The sequence below is a fragment of the Crocuta crocuta genome, unplaced genomic scaffold (assembly GCF_008692635.1).
Source record: "Crocuta crocuta isolate KB4526 unplaced genomic scaffold, BGI_CrCroc_1.0 scaffold162, whole genome shotgun sequence".
Classification (NCBI taxonomy): Eukaryota; Metazoa; Chordata; class Mammalia; order Carnivora; family Hyaenidae; genus Crocuta; species Crocuta crocuta.
The window spans coordinates 2,593,346-2,617,624 of record NW_027529433.1 but is presented as its reverse complement, the minus strand read 5'-3'; the positions used below and the strand labels follow the sequence as shown (position 1 = coordinate 2,617,624).

Sequence of the window (24,279 nt, the reverse complement as noted above, 5' to 3'; positions counted from 1 at the left end):
CTTAAGTAGTGCTTAGGAATATTACTTAAGAATACATACATGTACATACACATGTATATGGGGTGCCTGGCTGGCTCAGTCGGTTAAACATCTGACTCTTGATTTTGCCTCAGATTATGATCTCACAGTTGGTGAGATAGAGCTCCACATCAGGCTCCCTGCTTGGAATTCTCTCTCTCCCTCGCCTTCTGCCCCTTCCCTGCTTGTCCAATGCACTCTCACTCTCTCTCAAAAAAAGAAAAGAAAAAAAGAAAGAAAAATTTAAAAAGAGTACATGGGTATACAGGGAAGATACAAAGATATACATGGAATTGATGAACAACAAATTCAGAAGAGTGATTTATTCCATTGGGGAAGGAGTGGAAGCAGTAAAGATTGCTGGGGGAGATGTCAAAGGGGAGTTCTAACTGATGTTTTATTTGTTAACCTGGGTACTGTATTAATCTGTATATCTTTTACAGTGGCTAAACTGTTTTATTAAAGAGCATCAGCCTGTATTACACCTCATTGGGTTTTACATTAAGCTCCAATTATAGGAGACTTATTGCAGAGATTCATCCATATGGTTGGTGGTGTTGAATCCCCGTAAAGAAAGGTTGCAAACTACCTACCATTTGACTTCCTCAAGATAGAGAGCGCCTCTAAATGAGGTAGAATTAGCAACTGCTAGTTTGCCCATTAAGACTCGTTTCTGTTCCTATATCACCTAGCAATGAAGTATTAATTTTGGAGTAAAGAAACTGACTTTTAAATAATTTTTTAATGTTTATTTATTTTTGAGACAGAGAGAGGGAGAACAAGCGGGGGAGTGGCAGAGAGAGAGGGAGACACAGAATCCGAAGCAGGCTCCATGCTCGGAGCTGTCAGCACAGAGCCCACCTCAGGACTCGAACTCCAGAACCGTGAGATCATGACCTGAGCCGATTGGACGCTTAACCAACTGAGCCACCCAGGCGCTCCAAGAAACTGACTTTTAAAAAATATCAGGCTCTCATATATTTAAAAGTAGATATATTTGGGTCTGAAAACACTGTTGTGTCCTCTTTATATTTAATTCAAAGTAAGAATAATATTAAATAGTAAAACATGTTTATTTGTACTGAAATTAAATTAGTTTATTTTTAAATTATCTGACTTGATACATTACATGAAGCTGAACTCTTCTCATTTTGTATTTGGTGGTGGTGTGGGGCAGTGGTCAGGGAACTGAATCTGCTGATGACTTAGTATGTGTCTAATCTGTTGGATGGGTGATCCCCTCCTCTCACTGTCATAGAGCCAAAGGCAAGAAAGATGGAGATCCAAAGTGTTCAGCCCTCATATAGTATAAATTTTTACTACCCAGCATATGCCCAGGACCAAGCAGGTAATCAGTAAATGTAGGATTAATGGAAGAAAAAGAAAGAAGGAAGGAATTTATCCTATGAGTGTGGTCTTGTTTGGAAATTGCCAAAATGTCATTGGCAAATTGGTACTGTTGTTTTGCTTAAACACGAAATGTGATAATGTTATATGGATGGCATGTGATTGAACTTTGAAGATAATTCCAGAAGAGTGATTCCAAAGTTATATTTCGGAAAAAGAATGTAACCACTCCAGGTGATTACTTTGGAAAACATGAATGGTTTCGTGTATTTAGAATTCAGTTATATTACTTTAAAAGTTCAGCAGCATAATGGGGTGCCTGGGTGGTTCAGTTGGTTAAGCGGCTACTTTGGCCCAGGTCATGATCTCAGAGTTCACGCCCCAAGGCGAGCTCTGTGCTGACAGCTCAGAGCCTGGAGCCTGCTTTGGATTCTGTGTCTCCCTCTCTCTCTGCCCCTCCCCTGCTCGTGCTCTGTCTCTTTCAAAAATAAATAAACAGAAAAACCACTTTAAAATTAAAAAGAGAAAGAGAAAGAATTTCAAATCTTATACAAAATTATTATAAGAAGAAACAGAATAAAGAGCCACATAACATACTTACAGAAAATGAATGCATGCCAGAAAGATTCCCACAAATGAAATAAAAACTATAACCTGCTACTTCAAAATACAGTGATATTAGATACTAGGTAGGAAAATGATACTAGGTGTGAAGGAACAAATGAGAAATAGGAAGCTTTGAAATGAGATGATAGGGTTTAAGAATGATCTGTGTATTAAAGAAAAAGATCAATTTAGGAGTGAAGAGTAAACTAGAAGGAACCCTAAAGTAAATAAACATAACACGTACACTTGATGAGAAATAGAATTTGAAAAGATAGATGTGCCAAAAAATGGTTAACATAGCAGACCTGATGAGACAACTATCCTGAGACAGACCTACTTGCGAGCTTGACCCTTGACTGTTTTCTGGGAGTTTCCAGCATTCTCTGATAAGAATGGCTCACTCTCCCTAAACTGTGCAAAGAACATGGTTTATGCTAACTACTTGCTTGTTTCTAGGAGCTGGAATTTTGGTACATGTATAAACTCCAGGTGTTGAGTCTCCAATGTGCTTCTCTGGTGCCCATTTCACACATATCATCATAACTCACTGCTGGGGAAATTAAACACATCCTATGTGACCCCACCAGGAGAGAACTTTTGGAAGCTTGCCCTTAGTTTCCTCTAGACTTTGCCTTATGTGGGTTTAACTTTTTCTGATTTTGCTTTACCTGCTTCTAAATCAGAAAGATTGATTTTCATTTGTTAAAAAAAACTAGGGTAGGAGTGACACAGAATCTTAAATTACTTGGTAAGTTTTCAGCAAGAACATTTTCCTCCCATTATAAAACTTGAGGGGGAAAGAAGTACCCTTTGCATTTTTGTTGTCCGAAATAGTAATTATTTTCCCATTTTACTTGTAGGATTTTTATCCAGGTTCACACAGCATCAATTGTAGCCAGGCATTGTTTATGAAGTTCATTTCAAAGCATATAAAATTTGACTTTTTCCAAAAGGATAAATAATTTAAAATTGCTTATTTCACATCAGTGATCATATACAGTTGAGTTCCTAACGATGCTGGCAAATAAAACCCAGAGTTCAAAAATATAAATAATCCTAGTGGAAATAGGCACTGACAAGAGGAAATTTCTTTCGTATTTGGAAAGAAGAGCCCCAACTCCAGAAGTCATTATCAAACAAACTTATTGGAAACCCAGAAGCATATTAGGTTTTTGTGTTGCTTAATAATTATTGTTCCATAGAAATCATTCCAATTTAATATTGCCCAATGGTTGATTTCTTTTATTGAAATCAATGCAGATGTCAGTTTCAAATAAATTCCTTCCTTCTCACTGTGTCTACTTTGAAATTTAGGGGCCTTGTACAATAAGGGAAAAAAAACTAAAACAAAACAAACAAAAAACTGTATCCACAACTCTACTGCTAATTAATAAAAGAACATGACACTGTTTCTCTAAAGTCTGGTTTTGTGAGCTAGCTTAAGTAACTTTGGTTGTTCAGTTTATTGGGTTCATTTTGGTATTGTGAATATCCAGTAATTATATCCAGTAAAAACACAGATGATGACTCTGAGCCTCTTCCCCCAGTGCTCTGTATACTAGGGTGTGTGTTAGTCCAAACCCTCTTCTGCTATGTGTATAGATACTTTTTAGCAACTGGGCACAAAAGCAGTCCTGTAGGGGCACCTGGGTGGCCCAGTCAGTTCAGCATCTGACTCGGTTTCAGCTCAGGTCATCATCTCATGGTTCATGAAGACTGGGCCCCGTGTTAGGCTCCACACTGAGCATGGAATCTGCTTGGGATTCTCTCTCTCTCTCCCATTCTCTCTGCCCCTACCCTGCTCATCATCTCTCTCTCAAAATAAATCAACAAACATTAAAAAAATTTTTAAAAAGCCCTGTAAGCTCTTCTGTAAACTCTATGAAATTTCTTTTTTTTTTTTTTTTAAACTGTTCTGACAGTGCCTTGCTTCATAGATTCATTGGGGGCATAGTAGGAGTAGGGTTTCACTTTTAGTTGGAGTTAGGTGACTAAACCCTCAACTAATTGGTAGAACAGGGATGCTTTCAGAATCCTAAACCTAAGACTTCATTCTTCAGGATATGGACTGTTGAGTTTACTAGTTCTTGTGAGGGTGAAGCCAGCTGAACAGTGTTTCTGGACAGTCTACAGATCTTAAACGCCACTTATTTGTCTTACAGCTCTGTTGTTCATGGGAGATTAAGACAGCTAGCTGAGATGTTTTTAGAAAAGGCTGTTGGATTATGGGTTCTTGATTAGTTTTTCTCTCAAACCAAATGAGCATCCCTGTAGAGTTTGTGTTTGATGAAGGTACTCAAGTGTTAATCACTTATGATCACTCAACCTGTCAGGAACAGGGAAGGAAATGATTTCCATCCAAACACATGGGCACTGGCTAGATACCAACTCAAGTTTAGGCTACCAACTCTTCCAACTTGGATCTTTGACCATGGAGGTGTATGAACACCTGTCAGCTACCCAGCAAATCACTACCTAATTGTTTCTTTCTGAAAATAATGTTTTACATCTTATTATTGTCCCTGGGTGTTTTATGGACATTTCTGAGCTTTATGACTCAAAGGAAACCAACCAACCAAGCCAAACTGGTTTTCCCATAGGAAAATGGCAGACATTTGTTGAGCATCTGTGTGCTGCTAGGCTCAGCAAGTTCTGCAACATGTATGACATAAATAACTCTTGCCTTCAAGGAACTTAGATCTATTAATGAGGATAGCAGAAGAACATGTAATTGCTGTAATGTAAAGCAGATTAAGTTAAGTGCTGTAAGAAGGAGCAAAAGAGCTACAAGCACTTGCTGTCAATCACTGTTAGAGTTGCCTCCCTCTAAAAATCATTAACAACTTTTCACAGAAGCTACATCAAACCTGTCAGAGAAATCCTCCTGCTAAAGGACAGTTCTTACTAGGCAGTATTCCTAATATGCTATCAGGTATTTCTCTTCCAGGGCTCCAGAGCTTTAGCTGGGAGAGTCATCTACAAGTGAAGGCATCTTTCAGTGAGCACTGGTTCTGATTTTAGGTCTAGACTCCTGGATGGAGCCTTCTTTCCATAACTGACTTAGAAAACTGCTTGTATTTAAATCTTATCACAGCCATGAGAGATACAGTAGGTTTATAATTCAAACACTCATGCTTTTCCTCCAAATAGTTCGGTGGCTTGCCATTCTTCTTGCCTTTAAAAATAAGCTGTAAAATCTGTGAGTGCTGTTGATAGAAACATAATGGAAGTCAAATTACTGTATTAGGAATGCATTGATTAATATACTTTTTAACATGAAAGACTGCTAAGGACAAAATTAGATTTGTGCATACAGTTATTAATCATCACAACTCGGGGCACCTGGGTGGCTCAGTCACTTAAGCATCCAGCTCTTGATTTTGGCTTAGATCATGATCTCACAGTTCATGAGATCGAGCCATACGTTGGGCTCCATGTTGAGTGTGGAGCCTGCTTGGGATTAGTTTCTCTTCCTCTTCTGCCCCTCTCCTGCTTGTGCACACTCTATCAAAATTAATAAATAAACATTAAAAAATCATCACAATTCAATACTCAAGTCTATTTGCAAGTTACTGAACTTTAAGCTCATTTGGGATAGTCACAGTGACCTAGGGAGAATGTGAATTCTTTGAGCTTAAGGAAATAATTTTTGCTACTTTCTTGGTTTTATATTCCACTAAAACATTAGTCTCATTAATGTGTGTTGTTAATTTAGAGTATATAACATTTGTTGCACATATCAGAATGTTGATTAGAAGCTGTTAAAGGGTTTATCAAGATGATCTCATGCTAAAGAATAAGGAAGATGTTTTTAAATATCTTGACATATTTTTTAGCTAATTGCATAGCTTTTCCTGAAGATACCACCACATGCTCTGCTGATGATAAAAGACTGTGTTTGGATCTATTCCTGGAAATGTGAAAAAGAGATGTTGGTACCATTTACTTCCCTTTGCTTGTTTATGGTGTGAGACAACTGTCCTTTTGCATCAGTCTGTTTAATGGCACCAGCATCAATGGAAGACACTATCCCAGTGAATACTCATTTGCTGCTTTTGATTTGATTTTCTGTCACAGAGCTCATTTTTGTCATAATGATATTGGAATTATCTTTAGTGCCTAAATTAGTTTTTCAAATTTCTTTATGCACTTATATCATGGCTCATGTTTCATTCTTTTACAGGAATTTTAAGCAGTTGTCTAGTGAAATGGAATTCATGACAATTAATGGAACAACATTAAGGAATCTTGAAATCCTACAGAATCAGGTCAGGTAAACCTAAAGGCTAAGTGATTCAAAATGGTTTTGAAAAAAATACTTGGAGTAAAGTAGCAGTCTTTTCTTAAAAGTGCAGGTGAGAACAAGAATATTGTCTTCAACTGATTACTCTGCTTGTCATCTATCTAGTAGTTGATAATTACAGCATCCATTTTTTTGAGAATCGAATATATGAACTACTTCCCTAGGGGTTACTTTGAGAGCTATAGAGTTTCCTTTTTACTTATTGAAATGACATGCCCATCCTGATAGTTTCTGTATCACATATTCCTTTGGAAAGGCACCATCTTTGAAAATTAATATAAAGTGGATTTTTTGTCTTCTTGATTATGTTTTTTCTATATACCTTTTCATTGAAATGTTTTCAGTCTTATTCATTCTGCATATGAAACCAGTTACTGCATATGAATCAAGTTCAGTTAGATTTTAAGATGTATAAATTTCATTTCACAAGCTTCTGTCATCATTTATTTGCCCTTTATTGATGAGTTATGAAGATAATGGAGACATTAAATTGATTGCTTTGATTTAGTATAAGTTGAAATATTATATGATGTTAGCATAAAGTCATAGAAGTAAAAAGTAGTTCCGAATCATTTGAGTAAATAGTTGAAAAGCTGAATCATCTGAGTTAAATGGTTTAAAGCTCTTCAAAAATATTTATTACTGGGGTGCCTGGGTGGCTCAGTCAGTTGAGAACCTGACTCTTGATATTGGCTCAGGTCATGATCTCATGGTTCGTGAGTTCGAGCCCCGAGTTGGGTTCTTAGCTGATAGCACAAGGCCTGTTGGGGATTCTTTCTCTCCCTCTCTCATCTGCCCCTCCCCTGCTCTCTCTCTTTCTCTCAAAATAAATAAATATTTAAAAAGTCCCTCTTTATTAACAAAAAGAGAAATATTTATTACTATTTTGAATGAAAGTAAATGCTGAATTTATTCCCCCTACTCCTAGATTTATATATTACTAGTTTCTCTCATCTAGTTTCTCTATCTTCCAAGGTATCCTTGTATACTAGTCAGTATTACTTTCATACAGTAACATTTTTATCTTGTCATTACATTATCTAGAAATTGAGAATTTTTCCCACAATTTTTTTTCCATCAACTTGGTATACATTCCCATGATCGGAAATGAGCAGTAGGAAGAAAAGGACATTTCTTGGGTGAAGAAGAGCTCAGAGTCAGACTCTGAAGACCTTGTTCCAGGCCTGACCTTCTAAGCTTTCTTTATTCTGCCACATCCTTCCTGTTCAGATCCTGCTGTTGTGGAGTCAGTTCTGAAATTAAATTCCTAAGGCAAAAATCACTTGTCATTAAAGTACCCTTATCAGGACTTGGGCCATTATAGAAACAGGCCAGGAATTCACAGCTTCGGCTTGTCTTTGCACTTCGACTTTGGCCTCCATTACCATGGAACAATGGAAAGGGGTAATGAGGAGGGGGCTGGGTGTCAGGGAGAGCAAACGAATAATAGAACTATTTCTTTCCCATCCCTCCCTCTCTTGTCTGAGAGGGTTCTTCAGTGATGCAATAAACCACTGGAAAATTATTCTTGTCCACTGTTCTTTTCCTGGGACCCTTTACTGTCTTCAGGCCAGTGGGGCTCTTGTTTCAGAAGGAATGGCGCTGTTGTTGATGTGGACTGCCCTGGTTAGTCAGCTCTGTCTGTCCAGCTCATTCTCAGCCAGGCCTTCTGAGATCTATGCTTTGCTTTAAACTCCTAAGGCCTGGCAGCTTTGTCATCCCTTTCATAGTTAGTTTCTGCCAGGTGCTATCATGTCTTAATTATGAGTCATTTCTCCCATACTTGGAAAGAAGTACCCTAAGGGAGGAACTGGGTCTTAATATACCTTTGCAGGCCATACAGCTGAGTACATAAGAGGTATTCTGTAAGTACCTGCTTGATGATTTGAAGGAAAAGGAAAAAGTTAAAAAAAAAAACAACTTAGGTGAAAACTGTAGTCTTACATTTCAGATGAGATTTGGAAGTCTGTTAATACAGACTTTTTGAAATACCATGTAACCTTGGTTAAAATTAACTATCATCTCTAGTTAATTGTAAATTATTGAACCACTATTTTTAGTGGTTCAACTTTCAAGTAGCAAAGCATAGATAGACAGTTTTTTACTAAGGGTTTAATAGAGCAGTCTAAAATAAAATCCTCCCAGGGTGAATTCCTAGAGTGCAGTGCATTTTACTTTGATCTCCAGTACCTTCTGCTTGTTCAGTGTTTTCATGAGAGTCTTAGTCCTTAGAATGAGAACTCTGAGATGGTAGAGGATACTGAATTGCTGAAGGAAGTTAAATTATCTTCACTGTACTTCCCAAAGGAGAAAAGTATATATTTTTAAGATGCTTAAGACAAACTTATATTTTAAAAGATTTTACATTAAAGAAAAGGAAGGAGGGTGCCTGCCACCTGGGTGGCCCAGTCAACCGGTTAAGTGTCTAACTTTGGCTCAGGTCATGGTCTTACCGTTTGTGAGTTTAGCCCGCATTGGGCTCCCTGAGCCTGCTTCCTGTCGTCTGTTCCCCTCTTTCTCTGCTTCTCCCCCACTTCTTTCTATCAAACATAAAAATTAAAAAAATATTTCTGAATATTTTTAGTTAGCAGAACTATACATAGACTGTTCCATTTTTGTGCAGATATCAAAACTTTATGTATAGTGCATGTGTGTTCATATGTACGTGCATTCGTCAGACATTAAACAAACACCTGTTATGAGTTGTAGTTTATGATAGGTATGTGTCACATTTAAAATTGGGGTATATGGAGGGGTGCCTGGGTAGCTCAGTTGGTTAAGCATCCAACTTGGGTTCAGGTCATTATCTCAATGGGTTGTGAGTTCGAGCCCTGCATCAGGCTCAGTGCTGCCAGCTCGGAGCCTGTAGCCTGCTTCAGACTCTGTATCTCCCTCTCTCTCTGCCCTTTGCCCACTCACGCAGTGTGTCTCTGTCTCTCCAAAATGAATAAACTAAAATCATTAATTAAAAAAACTAAAATTGAGGTATATGGAATAATTAAGGCACATGAACAATGATCAGTTTTGGTACAAATACAATGTCTAGTTAATAAACCTTTTCTTCTGTCTTTCTTAGACTGACATGAAAACCAAAGGAAGTTTACTTTGGGTTTTAGACCATACTAAAACCTCATTTGGGAAACGGAAGTTAAAGAAGTGGGTGACCCAGCCACTCCTTAAACTAAGGTAAAGGATTTTTTTTTTCGTGTGTTTAATCTGAAATTGTATAAAGTTGTGAAATTAAGTGTTTGTTAGTTTCCTTAAAACCTAGGTTACCATGGCTTTAAGAATAGAGTTTTAGGGGTGCCTGGCTGGCTTAGTGAGATGAGCATGTGATTCTTGATCTTGGGGTTGTGAGTTCAAGCCTTGTGTTGGATGTAGGGATTACTAAAGCAATAAATAAACTTAAAAATAGAACAGGGCACCTGGGTGGCTCAGTTGGTGAAGCATCCAACTTCAGCTCAGGTCATGATCTCACAGTTTGTGGGTTCAAGCCTTGTGTCGGGCTTTGTGCTGACAGCTCAGAGCCTGGAGCCTGCTTCAGATTCTGTGTCTCCTCCTCTCTCTGCTCCTCCCCTGCTCATGCTCTGTCTCTCTGTGTCTCTCAGTAATAAGTAAACATTTTTTTAAAAATCTAAAAAAATTTTTTAAAAACCAGAATTTTAAATTGGGGAAGATTTTCTTTTGCATCTGGCTAAATGCTGTCTAATATCGTGAGGATCTTTCCCTTGTCCCTAGAATGAGTCTGCTTACAAGGCGAGTCAAAGAAAAGTGAGTTATCCAGTTAGTTTGGGTCATCAGTAGCATAAGAGAGTAGGGAGGAGGGGGCTGAAGAGATGGGGCACCGCCTTTCGTAAGAAGGCTTTGAAGGCTAGGCTGAGTTGGTGGCCAGGGAAAGTTAATCCAGTGATTCTGAGCATGGGATGATGGGATCAGATCTGGGCTTGTAGTTGGGGAGAGAACAAACTTGTGGTTAGGTTGGCAAATCGACAAGTTCATGGCGAGGTTCTGAGGGACCTGAGCTAAAGCAGGAACAGTAGGGTTCTGAAAGAGGAGTCGGGTGTGAGACACTTGGGAAAGTAGATGAGTAAACTAGGAGCCCCTTCAGGGAAGGTAGCTGAATCTGATGCTTAAAACACAGCTGTTTCCAAGCTTGCCTGCACCTTGCAGTCACTTGAGAAGCTTCACAGATATTCAGTTGGTCTCCAGTGTGGCCTGGGACTTGGAATTTTTAAATTACTTTAATTTTACATTACGATGATAATGGTTTCCAAATCACTTCACTCTAAGTGTTCTTCTTGGGCATAAAGACCTGCAGAGGAGGGAAACTGACTCAGTAAAGAAAACATTCTGCGAAGGGAAGTATAGTTGATTCTTGAACAACGTGGGTTTGAACTGTGCAGGTCCACTTACGTGTGAATTTTTTCTGGTGCAGTACATTACTGTCAGTGTATTTTTCTTATGATTTTCTTAATGTTTCCTTTCCTACAGCTTACTTTATTGTGAGAATACAGAATGTAATACATATATAAAATACATGTTGATCAACTATGTTATCTGTAAGGCTTCTTGGTCAGTAGTAGGCTATTAGTTAAGTTTTTGGGGAGCCAAAAGTTGTAGTAGGATTTTTGACCCTGGGAGGTTCGGTGCCCTTAATCCCCACATTGTTCAAGGGTCAACGGTATCTACTTTGGTTCAGTACTGAAACGAGGTAAGAATGCCTTGTGGAGCGAAATCAGACCAGATGGCTTTTTGTAGAGAGTGTGGAAAGACATCTACCTCAGCATCCACAGCACTTCTTACATTCTTATTTACTTGGTTGAAATATTCAGCAGAAACAGAGTCAGTAGCAGACTTTTTAAAGTAAAATTTTTATTTCTATTGTGAAATTTGTTTTCTATACCCAGGATTAATTTGAGATGAATTCAGTAGACCATATCGTATGCTCTGTAGGAGCTGAATCATGCATCTCTTGGGATTCTACTTTCCCAAGAAGGCTGAAAGACAATGTGCCATGTGTTGAGCACTGATGCTTTCCAAGTGTGAGCTTTACACCAACCTAACACTTATATAGCTGTTAACAAACAGACAAAACTTTTTCCTTTTAATTTTAGGTCACAATTTTAAATCAGGAGAGGGACAGACAGAGAGGGAGACACTGAACTCAAAGCAGGCTCCAGACTCTGAGCTGTCAGCACAGACCCATATGTGGGGCTCGAATCCACAAACAAACTGAGATCGTCAATGACCTGAGCCGAAGTAGGACACTTAACCGACTGAGCCACCCAGGCACCCCTCTAGCTTCTTCTTATAAATGAATGTCACATTGGCAAGCCATTAGTCCTGAAACCTTTTAGTACTAAATTATATTGAATTCATTTTTTTGAGGTTTGATCTTTGAATTTCTTCTGCTTCTCTAGATTGATACGATCTTGTCAATTTTTTGTATATACACCATAGGCATTTTGTTGGTTTTGTCAAAAAGCCCTGAAACATGAATTCTATTTGTTAATATTGATAGAGAGACGAAAAAGAAAACTTTGGAAAGTATGGGATGAGTCTCTAAAATGTTATTTTAGGCAAAATATTAATTTTGAAGGCAGATTTGTTCATCTTAAAAGGATTCAAGGTTTGATAGTTTACTCGAAATTTTAATATATTAAACAAACATAAGTTGTGGATTTCCTTTTTGGGTACCTCTTCCGCTTGCACCTTCAATGTTGATGTGACCCAGAGCTCTCTCCCGGGACCTCTTCTTACTTTCAGCCTTGCTTGGGATCTTATCTGGGCTCGTGGTTTCTAGAGCTCACATGCTCATGACTTTGTCACATTATTTCTAGCAGCCCCATATTCACACATCTGCTAAGACATCTCTGCCTCAGAAAACAATCAGTTTGAATGCTGATTGAAACAGATTGGAAACAAAGCATTTCCTTCAGTGAGACAGTGATTTCTTGGAAATGAAGATGTGTGTGTGTGTGTGTGTGTGTGTGTGTGTGTGCGTGCGCGCGCGCACGTGCGCGCGCATGTGCGTGCCCTATGCCCGCATTCATGTAGACATGTGTACACACATACAGAGCAAGGGATCATTAATCACAACGCAGAATCTGAGAAATCAGTTCCTTCCCTTCTAGTGGATGGATTATTTTGTTCAACAGTGAAGACCACTGGATTTTTGGCAAGAGGTAGTATTGTATCATCTGGCCTTTTTGTAAAATCACTTTTTATGAAAGGCAGTCAGATGAAAGCTTTTGTATGAAAGGCTTTTTGTTTATTGAGGAAACTGAGCCTCTTGCCCTTCTCTCTTTCTGCTCTGCACTACCGATGGATTACTTTTAATGTATACCTTATCATGCTGTCCCCTGCTGTTTACAGTTCTCACAACACACCAAGGTCTCGTTTTATTTCTGGACCTTTGTGCAGTCTGTTTCCTTTTTCTAAAGTAGAAACTTGTACTCATCTTTGTTTCCCTTCTAGTTTGCTGCCTACTTCTTCAAAGCATCCTTTGCTATTTGCTCATCTTCTAGGTATCCTTTCAGTGTTGGCATTTCAGACACCTGACCCGTAGGAGCTGCACTTTCTTCTTCCCTAAGCCTCCTGAATCTGAACCCCTAAACCTCCCCTCGCCACCTCTTCTCACCGTCTCCTACACCTACCCCATGAACATTTCTGTTCCAATGACTTTAAATGTCAAAATGTCAGTGATTCCCAGATTTCTCTCTCTGGTCTTTACTCTCTCCTATTCTCCAGGCTTATGTATTCAGCTAAGATTCATCAGCACCTAGGGGCATCACAGAAACTTCGTGTATTCAACCCTGTTCCTCCTCCTGGTTTCTCTATTCTGGGAACCGGCACTTATACTGAATGAGTTGCTTAGCCCAGAAATGGAAATTTATCCTGGACATTTCCTTTCTGACAGCTGTGTCCAATCTAATACTAAGTCCTGTTTCCTTTAGTTCTAAAATATATCTAGAGTCTGTGTATGTCTTGCCATCTCCACTGCCATCATCCTGGGTTAAAGCATATCAGTTCTCACTTGGACAGCTGCAGTATCCTCCTCACTGATCTTTTTCAAGGTAAAGTCTGAATCATCCCACCCCCCTGCTTTAACCTCTTCATTGGCTTTCCACTTGCTCCAAATAAAATTAAAATTCTTTAGGGGCGCCTGGGTGGCTAAGTCTGCTAAGTGTCTGGCTCTTGGTTTCAGTTCAGCTCAGGTCATCATCTGTATTTGTGGGATTGAGAGCCCCACGTTGTGCTCCACACTGACAGCACAGCTTGGGATTCTCTCTCTTCTTCCCCTCTTTCTCTTCTTCTTCTCTTTCTCTGTCCCTCTTCTGCTTGCACTGTCTTTCAAGATAAACAAATAAACTTAAAAAAATTTAAAATTCTTGGGACCCCTGGGTGGTTGATTCTTGGTTTCGGCTCAGGTCGTGATCTCACAGTTTCTTGGGTTTGAGCCCCATGTCAGGCTCTGCACTGGCAACGTGGAGCCTGCTTGGGATTCTCTTTCTTTCCCTCTCTCCCTGCCCCTCCTCCACTCTCACTGTTTCTCTCTCTCAGGATGCATAAACTTAAAAAAAAATTAAAGTTCTTTAACATAGCTCTTCCCTGCATTCACACATTCATCATTTTTGTTCACTTTGGCCTTCTTTGGTTTCTGAGCTTCCACAAGTTTTTTTCATTCTGTGGTCGTTGCATTTGCTGGGCTCTCTGCATAGAGTGTTTTTCTTTTTCTCTTTAATCCTCAAATGACTGATTCCTTTTAAGTCTCACCTTTTTTTAAAAAAATATTTTTAATGTTTATTTATTTTTAAAGGAGAGAGAGACAGTGTGAGCAGGGGAGGGGCAGAGAGAGAAGGAGACAGATTCAGAAGCAGCTCCAGGCTCTGAGTTGTCAGCATATTGCCCGATGTGGGGCTTGAACTCAAGAACTGTGAGATCATGACCTGAGTCGAAGTAGGATACCCAACCGACTGAGCCACCCAGGCACCCCTTAGGTCTCACCTTAAAATGTCACTTTTTCAGAAGTTTTGTCTGACCACTTAGAATCTAAATTATGTTCCTTGTGTTATTCTTCAATAGCATATAGGACTGTGTATCATGATTGATATTTGTTTTTTTCTTTTTATTTAATATTTAGCTCTTACTAAATTGTGTTACAAGCATTTGATAAATATTTATTAGGTAGTAAAGTAGTGAGTCATTAAAGACCTAACTTAGATAGCTTCTTTGAAAAGTCCTCCTTTTTCTCCTTTCTTCCTCTGTAGAAAGTTAACTGCTCTCAGTTTTGTCTAGACCCTACCCTTCCGTCACTAACTCACACAGAATGCATGGGGGGCTCATAGTACTTTGAATATTATAGATGGCCTAGAAATTATGAACAAATGAATCCATTTGAAAATCATAGGGTTCTCAGTAGGCCTTGCAAATAAGGCACACCTGTGTGAAAGAAGTTTAGTTTTCTAAGAAAAACTCCATGATTTTAAAAGAACCTTAGAAGCAAACTTCCTTCACACAGTTCCTTGTTTTAGTGGGACAGTTGCTTGTTTAGGTTTGAAAACCTTGAACACTTAACAATGGACGACATGGTTTGGCCTCATCTTGTATTCTTGTCAACTGTTAGTGGAATTAGTGTAAATAGAAGTTACTTGGTGAAAGTCATGTGACTCAGTGAGGAAGCCAGGTTGGGTGATGGGAAGGGGCCATCTTCCCACCTTAGGCACAGCTGGTTTTAAGTATCACGTAAAAGATTTGACTCATAAATCTGAACGCATCTAAATATGAATTTTTTGTGTGTAGAGATATTTGGGCGCACTGCAATTTTCCTGTGGTTCTTTAAGGCCATAGGAATTTCAATTCCATACTGGGTGGTTTAGGTAGTGTGTTAGTTTGCTGGGGATAACAGTATCACCAAATGAGTAGCATCAACACGCATGTGTCTCTTTCTGAGGCCTCTGAGGGAGAAGCTGTACCATGCCTCTGGCCTGACTTGTGGCAGTTTGCTGACAATCTTTGGTGCCATTTGACTTATAGATGCACCTCTTTTCTTTCTGCCTTCACATTCATTGGTGTTCTTCCAGTGTGCTTATCTCTCCACATGACATTCTTTCAGTGAGGATGTAATCCTATTGGATTAGGGGCCTACCATATTCCAGTATGGCCTCGTCTTAACTAATTACATCTACAGTCACCCTATTTCCAACTAAGGCCACATTGTGAGGTACTGGTGATTAGGTCTTCAATGTATATTTTTTTGTTGACACAATTTAGCCTGTAACAGGTAGGCTCAATAATTCATATCTTTTCTCTTTTGGCCACAAGCAGATTGTAAATATACTCATCTCTTGAATGGAAACAAGTGTTCTGATTATTATTTAAATGTATTGCACACTTATTCAACATCTAAAGTGACGTCATTCAGAACCATTGAATTTTGTAAGTTACAAACATTGTGCAATTCTGTGCCTGCAGTACAGTACTCTGGAAAATCATCCATCTGTCTTAGCTTTGAAAAACATTCTGGTCTGCGTCTATCCAGGTGAAGGTTTTTATACAAAATGTTAGATTGATTTAGGGATCAGAAAGAGATATTTATATGTGAAAAAAAAAAAGAAATAAGGGAAATGTTTGGGTAGAAAGGAGCAGAGGTCCCAGTCTAGGGGTTGAAGAGAGAAAGGTAGCCAAGGTGGGAAGGGAGAGGGCTGAGGGCTAAGAGGTAAGAGGTGTTACTCTGTAATGGGTCTTGTGTGGGAGTGGAAATAAGATGGCAGGGCAGGAAACTGACACCTGGCTGTGTTGCATTATTTTAGTCCTTCTTTCAAATAGTTATTACTTCATTTTATAGGGCGTAACACTGAGACTCGGGTTAATTATCCAAGATCATCCAGGTGGCACATAGGGCCCATCTAGAATCCCACACTTTGGGAGCTATTGGGACTTTGCCTTTAGTTCTGATTCTCTCACTCAGTTGTATCACTTTGTACAAGTTATGAATTTTTATATACCTCTGTGTCTTCACTTGTAAAATGGGAATTATAACACCTACCTCATTCGCATTGTTGTGAGGACCAAACGAGACAGTGTCTGTAAAGAATGGCTGTGGTTCCTGGCATCAGTGATGTGGTTAAGAAAATAGCTGCGGTCTTTAGAACTAGTTATAATTTACAACCAAAATAACTGGAGGCGACCTAGCTATTAGTAGGGGAATAGAGAAATAAATTGTAACCAGTCTTACATTAGGATAATGATGCAGCGGTTAAAATGAAGACACTTGTACGATGACCCAGCTGGAGACTTCCAGGGCAGACGCTGTGTGCTGTTGTCCGCTGTCTAGCATCTGTCTGGTCAGTTCTGTATCTGGGACTTGCCTGTGTTTTATCTTTGGTTGTAGCTACAATTGAGATTGTTAGGAGAGTTTGCAAGGAGCACTGGTGAGTAAGTAGTGTCTTTGTCAGTTCCCTCCCAGAATGGTGCCACCATTAGCAATTGAGCTCTGTCATTTTATGTGGCTGGGCTTGGATCACAAGAGCCTTTCTCTTTTAGTGCTCTGAATCTAGGTGGGTCCTGGGAATTTAGGAAGCTCACTTTCATGTTCTCATTGACTGAGTACATGTTAATATGTTTGTTTAAACACTAAAGGTAGTGCATTGATTGGAGAAAGAAAGTGTTTAACAACAGCAACAAAAAACCCCACATGGTTTGATGGTCCTAACAGTGGAAACTGATTTCTTCTTTATCTTTGCATAAACAAACTGTAGCCTTTCCATGGGTGGGCTGGATTGAGGGTGGGCTGGAACTCCTTACATAGGCATTTAGGTATTCTACAGGCTATTCAGGCTTAAACATAGGATTTCTGAGGTCAGCCTGGCCATTGACATCCAGCCAGAGGGGACAGGGTATGGAGGACATATTTTTGGTTCACCAAGTCTCTCATTGAGTGGTAAAAGTAATTTCTGTTCACATGTCATTGGGTAGAACTCATTCTGATGGAGTCAGAATGATACCCCTTAACTGCAAGGGAAGTTAACAAATGTTTGTCAAGGACAAAGAAGACGTGTTTGATGAATACCTAGCAGTCTGTTGCCAGAGATAGGCTATTCTTTTTTTAACTGGGTATAGTTGTATTTCCACTGTGTAGTAATGGTTTTTTTAAAAACCATTTTAACAATCAACTTATTTAAATTTCTGAATAGGCAATACCTTAACTTAGTTGCAGAGTTTAAAAATGTTAAACGATGTAAAGTGAAGTATTTGTCTCTCATCCTTGCCCCACGTGTCCACTGCCTACTGGATAATCATGGTCGTTATTTTTTTAGATATCTTTCCAGAGACTTTTGTTTTAAAAAAACAAATAAATAAATATGAAAAAATATATATATATTTCTCCCTTTTTATATAAATGGAGTATAATATACGCAATACTCTTTGCTTCTTTCCCTTAGTAATGCAAGATAGTTATTTTGAATTTTGTACTGTTCCTACTCTCAAGGAGTCTCTAATATAATTTGGTCAAGGTCTGACCTAGTGAGGAGATGCAGGTAGGGAAAGGTTTTGTACCTAAGATAAAATACTTATCTGGTACGCATTGTGCAGCTCACTGCTATAATTAGAGCAAATGAGGAATACTTTTTAAATTTGAATTGGATTTTTAGAGAACTTCATAAGAGAATTAAGTATGCTGAGTTTATCCTTGGCATTTAAATCACATAAACCATTGAAATTAGAAAAACTGAAAATTGTCAGTGTTAAGAAATAAGCTTCTGACTGTTGACTACACTNATTTTATTGATAGTTAATTATCTTGAATAATTAAATGACTTTTATTATGGTAAACTCATATGTTTGGAGTATTAACAGTGTTTGTCTAATTCATGGTTCTGGCCTAAACAAAAAGTAATAAAATGTTATGTATTTCCTCCATTTACCATTTAATTTATATTAACAGAACTAAATGCCATTTTTCAAATATTTATTCTTTTTTTTTTTTTTTTTTTTTTTTTTGAGGGATGAAGAGAGAGGCGTGAGTGGAGAAGAGGCAGAGAGAGAGAGAGAGGGAGAGGTGGGGACCTAGGATCTGAAGTGGGCTCTGCGTTGACACCACAGAGCCCTATGTGGGGCCTGAACCCATGAACCGTGAGATCATGACCTGAGCCCAAGCCAGATGCTCAAGCAACTGAGCCACCCATGTGCCCTCTAAATGCCATTTAGAACTCTCTGGAACTTGTTGCCCTGAACTACATTAGGAGGCCTGTTTATTCTTTGTGATTTCTCATTTTCTACGAACCTGCCAACACAGCATTCAGCTTTGGTGACTCTCATTTTTCTCAGCCCAGTGAGACACACAGTTCTGCTCATAAATGGGAAGAAAGATTAGTAGATAATATATAGCCAAGAGCTGAGATTGATTGCTGTTGACCTTACCTCTTTGCTTTTGCTATGTGACTATATAAGCAGAAAGTACTGCTGTTGAGAAAAAAGTGATCCCACATGCCTCTTAATGAATGTCTGCCCTGACTCAGTGCATATTGAGGAATTAGTGTCTCTTGGGAAGCTTATATTGGAAACCTTCAGCTGGCTCGTGCTTTGTTCTGTGGGAATCAGGCCTCCACAGAAGTCTAAACTGGCTCATGTGACCAGCAATAAATGGCAGCTTTCATTTGTGCTGAGGAAGAGATATACAGGAGAGAATGAGGAGGAAGAATTGGAGGTCTTTTCTATTTTGGCTCTTCTAGCTTTATTTTACTCTCTTTGTGCCTTTACTAGTAGGGATTTTTCAGACTATATCCCCTCAAAATGTTGTGAGAGGACTTCATTTCCTGTGGCTATAATGTCATAAAAATACTTCTCTACATGAAATAGCTAGATATGGGGCACCTGGGTGGCTCAGTCGGTTAAGCGTCCAACTTCTGCTCAGGTCATGATCTCACGGTTTGTAGGTTTGAGCCCCATGTCGGGCTCTGCGCTGACAGCCAGCTCAGCCTGAAGCCTGTTTCGGATTCTGTGTCTCCCTCTCTCTCTAACCCTCCACTGTTCATACTGTCTTCTCTCAGACATAAATAAAACATTAAAAAAAAAAAAAGAAACAACTAGACATGCTGTATAAAGTATAAAACATTCTTTAAGAACATTGCTAAGCTTGTTAAATAATAACAACAATGACAACAACAACAATAATGGGGAAATCTAAGGGAATGGATTAAAGAAGGAGCTGGAAATGGAAGTGAGTTGACTTTGCTGCAGCCGTTGTCCCCTAGTCTCTGCAAGTGTTGGTAATCAAAAGGATTAGGTTTTAAAAAGCCTGTGGGAAACTGTAGTGAAGGCCTTGTGTTGTTCTAAAATAGGAAGGCCGTAGTAATATGAGACCCTCAAAGGACGTAATCTCACTGAAGAGAGGGGACAAAGAAATATGTCTGTCTTGGCCTAGTCTGTACAAAGGGCAAGTTTTCCAAGAATTCTGAACCATAGGTCCACCCTCAAACTCAGGCTTGTTATTCCAACTGTGTACTATCTGTGTGGTCTGGCAATTCCAACTTGTGAAAGCTGTTTTAAATGGTCCCATGCTGGGGCATCTGGGTGGCTCAGTCTGTTGAGCACCTAACTCTTGATTTCGCCCAGGTCATGATCCCAACATCATGGGATCAAGCCCCACACTGGGCTTTGCGTTGAGCATGGAGCCTGCTTAAGATCCTCTCTCTCCGTCTCTCTCTCACTCTCTCACTCTTTCCCCCCTGCCTCTCTTCCCTGCTTTCTCTGCCTCTCAAGAAAAAAGAAGGGGTACCTGGATGGCTCGCTTAAGCGTCTGACTTCAGCTCAGGTCATGATCTCACAGTTCATGGGTTCAAGCCCTGCGTCAGGCTCTATGCTGACAGCTGTCTCAGAGCCTGGAGCCTGTCTTCAGATTCTGTAACTTGCTCTCTATCTGACCCTCCCCTGCTCATGCTGTCTCTCTCTCTCAAAAATAAATAAAACATTAAAAAATTTAAAAAAAAAGAAAAAAGTCCCACACCTCAGGGTTCCTAACAGAAGCAAATGCAAAGCCTCCCCAAAGGGATACACTGTCAGTCCAGGCCTCCTAGGAATCCCAAAGAGAAAGGTCTATGATAAGCTCACGAGCCACAGTTAACAAAAGTCATGGGGAAACAAGTAACCATGACTGTGAGCAGAAATTATAAACAGCAGAATTAGAATCCGAGACATTCAGATAATCAGATTATGAAGATAAACATCAAACTACCAAGTTGAAAGAAATACAAAAGAGAATGAAAAATAATGAGCACAGAACAAAAATGCCATCAGAGGAGAGTAGGTTTTTTTTTTTTTAACTTTTTTCAAATGTTTATTTTTGAGAGAGAGAGAGAGTGTAGGTGGGAGGGGAGGAGGGGACAGAGAGAGGAACACACACAGAAACTGAAGTTGGCTCCAGGCTCTGAGATGTTAGCACAGAACCCCACGCGGGCCTCAACCCCACGAACCGTGAGATCATGACCTGAGCTGAAGTCAGACGCTTAATTGGTGAGCTACCCAAGTGCCCTGTAGGCTCTTTTTGTAAAGAAGAACCACATACAACTTTTAGAAACAGCTGATGGATTAAACAGGAATAGATTCATTTTAGTTAAGATGCAGGGTAATATCTGAAGAACATAATCCTCATCAGATTTCCAGAAGAGAATTAGAATAGAGAGAGAGCCAGTATGCAAAGATATTGTCCTTTGGTAGTCCTTATTAGGATGAGAATTACTTATATTTCATGCAAGATATGGATGCTTAAGTTTAGAAAGCACATGGATCCAAAGTGCATTTGAGAACAAACAAATCCACATTTCAATAAATAACGCTGAAACTATGTGACAGTAAAATAAGATGTAAAAATATTAGAGCAAAGAAAGATCGCCTATAATGCCCTAAAAATTATGTAACTGATTTGATTTCTAATTTCTGTGCTTCATTTGCTTTCTTTCAGTGATATCTTTTGGATTTATTGAGTATTTTCTCATTTATTACCACCCATTCCCTGCTCAAAGTTTTGTGGTTTGTGTTGCATATTCCGTTGTCTCTTGTTTTTGTTGATTCTTACTCATCTAGTTGCTATTTATGCTTGATTATCTTTGTGCACTGGCTCTATTCTTTGAACATTTATTTCAAGAATAATGTGAAGGGTAGGATGAAGGTGGCTTCTCTTCTTGTTTGCTTCTGCAAGGTTTTTGGTGGCAGTACCAGTCTGGGACCATCTTAATTCGACTTCCATGTTTGGTATGTTTTAGTCCATCCAAATGATGCTAACCTAGGCTGCAAGTTCACCTTTACTATGAGGCCACCTCGCTTTCCGGCAGATTCTTCTGGTATATCCCTTCAGTATAAAAGTGGCTTTGACTGCTGGATTACTTCTCTGGGTTCTTGTTTTCTCTTAGATTTTGGTGTCGTTATTCCTTACCATTTTGTTAGTTCTTTGATACTTTTATGAACATGTTTTTATGTTTCTTTTGGCTTTGTAAATTGTCCTCATTAGAGAGATGGCCTGAAAGTACTGGCTCCCGCCCATTACCAAAAGAAAAAAATCATATTATGCTCTTTTCAGAGAGTTTAAGTTTATGTCTTAAATTGGTAATGGAAGGTAGCTGTCAGAGGATTGTTCTGTTTAATATTCTGAAAAGGGTGAATTCTGGTCTGTTACTAAAATGATGCATCATTAGAACAGGAGGAATAAAAACCCTTAAAAGCTCATGTGATTTATAATTTGCAACAAGGTACACATTCAGAATAGCTCTTTAGAACGTAATTTCATAAGCAAAGTAGAAACTTAACTTTCGTGACCTGTATGGCTCTGAGCAAGATGTTTGTGGATGACTCCTACTGCCTCTCCTTACTTGTTCCTTCTTGCGGCTCCTTCCCTGCCTTGTCTAGTCTGTCACAACTCCTGTTAGTTTGGCCTCTTTAATGTCTCTTGAAACTATGTGCCTTTTCATCCCTCTATTCTCTCTGCAAGTTCAGATCTTTAACATCACTCCCCTGGATTACTGAAACAGCCTTCCTGCCGCTGTCCATATGTCCTTTCACCATTAGCCATTGGCTCCCATTGTTCTCAGGATAAAGTCAAAGCCCCTATGTGGCCCACGTCCCTCACATGATCATTTTGTTCCTAGCTGCCTGGCTCCTGCTGTCACACTGTCACACTTGCACCCTCCATCTTCCTGTACATCTGCCTGTGCTGCTTTTACAACCGGTACTTTTGTAAGGACATAGCTATTGTTCATTAAGTGAAAGAGTGAATGATGTGTGTGAAGCTAGAGAGATGCAAGTAATCATAAGTGCTCTTATGTTTCTCTTAGAAAGCTGTGTAGGTAGTTGGTTTAGCCATATTGCGTAAGTATGATGTTAATGCCTGAATTTATTCATTTTTATATTGTCTGTCTTTAGAGCAAACCTCTCAGTGAAAAGTCAGAGCAAAAACAAACAACAAAAACTACGTCTCTTCAGTAGTTTGTATTTTAGCTTTCCTCCCCCGTATAACCTTATGTTAGAATTCTAGAGGCAGCTCCACAGATAGCAACCAGGAGGTACAGACTTCATCACATGTCCTTACAGTGCAGTAGCTGTAGGTTATCTATTGTGTTTCTCACTGATGGCCACACATAGCAGATACTAGCTTCCTCACCCAGTTCGTCTTCAAAAGTGAAGAACTCCAGTGACTCTCACTTTTAGTCCTTGGGTCTTTGGTGGTAAAGAAGAATCTTTGTCTTCCTGGGGACCTCAAGTGTCTGGTTTTATTTTTTTGTCATAGGAAATGAGATGACGCAGGTGCCTTCTTTTCATTTGTTTAGGATGTGTCATGCTGTGAGATCAACTATAGAATACTATAGGACATCTGGAAGTAAACATTTGTATTATCATCTAGTTGACAGTATTGCATCTAGTTAACATTACTACTTCCTGTTTTGTTGACTGTCACAATCACTGAATGTCTCTTATTGATGGCACCAAAATAATTTTTCTCTTATTTTGGCGATCTGACATATTGTTTTATTAGGGTTATTTGGAAAGTCCTGTTACTGCTACTAATGAAAGAACAGTTCCAAGATACACAGACTCTTTTAAAAACTTGATTAGAAGTCATTTTATTAATTTGCATTCTGATCTGCGTATAGGAGATAAGTGTAGCTCCCCCACCGGGGAGAAGTTTGTGGTAAACAGTTTCACACACCCCGTTTGCCTCTCCTTCTCCCTGCCTGTTTTAGACATCTGGAATGGGTTATGGCATTCCTTCCCAGCACAGCCTACTATCCAGTCTCAACACAGTACTTCACGTCACCACCACCAGTGAGATTTGGCACTTGAGATCCCAGGACTAGCTTGTGTTAAGTCTTCCTTGTTCCTTTGCACAGAATACATATTTTTGCATGTTTGTGCATTATGGCTCTACACACGGTTATTTTCAGACTTACCATTTGGGTGCTATTTCTCCTTCCTCCATTCTGTTCTTTGTGGTATCTACCAAACAAATTGTTTAAGCAAATAAAGAGCACTTATTAATAACAGTGATGGTAACTAATGTGTATTGAGTATTTGGTATGTACCAGGCACTGTACTAAGTACTTAACATGCATTATTTCATTGTAATCTTGTAACAACTCTGAGTTAGAGACCACTATTATTCCCATTTTATAGATGGAGAAACTAGGGCAAGGCTAAATAACTGGTAAATGGCAGGGCCTGGATTTTAACCAAAGTCACCTGCATTCTCAGCTCAGTTTTTAACCTCTGAGCTCTTACCTCCTTAACCAATGAAAGCTGGGTTAAAACCAAAATGATCATAGTAAATATGCTTTTGCCAGTGCTCTCATTGAGCTAAAATAAAAAGCCAGTACCTTTGTATTTTTCCAGATTGCAAACTAACTTAGCACAACCTTTTTTGTCTCTTTCTAAGAAATTTATAGTTTTATATCTGTTTTTAAAAAATCTTCTGGAAGATTTCATAAATATGACTTAGGTTTTTATTAACCTCTTTT

General features: G+C 39.1%; 1 protein-coding gene across 1 annotated transcript in view; it reads left to right on the top strand.

The window, feature by feature from the left end:
* Window positions 1–24,279, top strand: part of MSH3 (mutS homolog 3) — a 175,632-nt gene that overhangs the window by 57,801 nt on the left and 93,552 nt on the right. Inside the window, exons 11-12 of the mRNA XM_077759869.1 lie at window positions 6,155–6,239; window positions 9,351–9,460. Coding sequence (XP_077615995.1) covers window positions 6,155–6,239; window positions 9,351–9,460 — 195 coding nt within the window. The remainder of the gene's footprint in view (window positions 1–6,154; window positions 6,240–9,350; window positions 9,461–24,279) is intronic.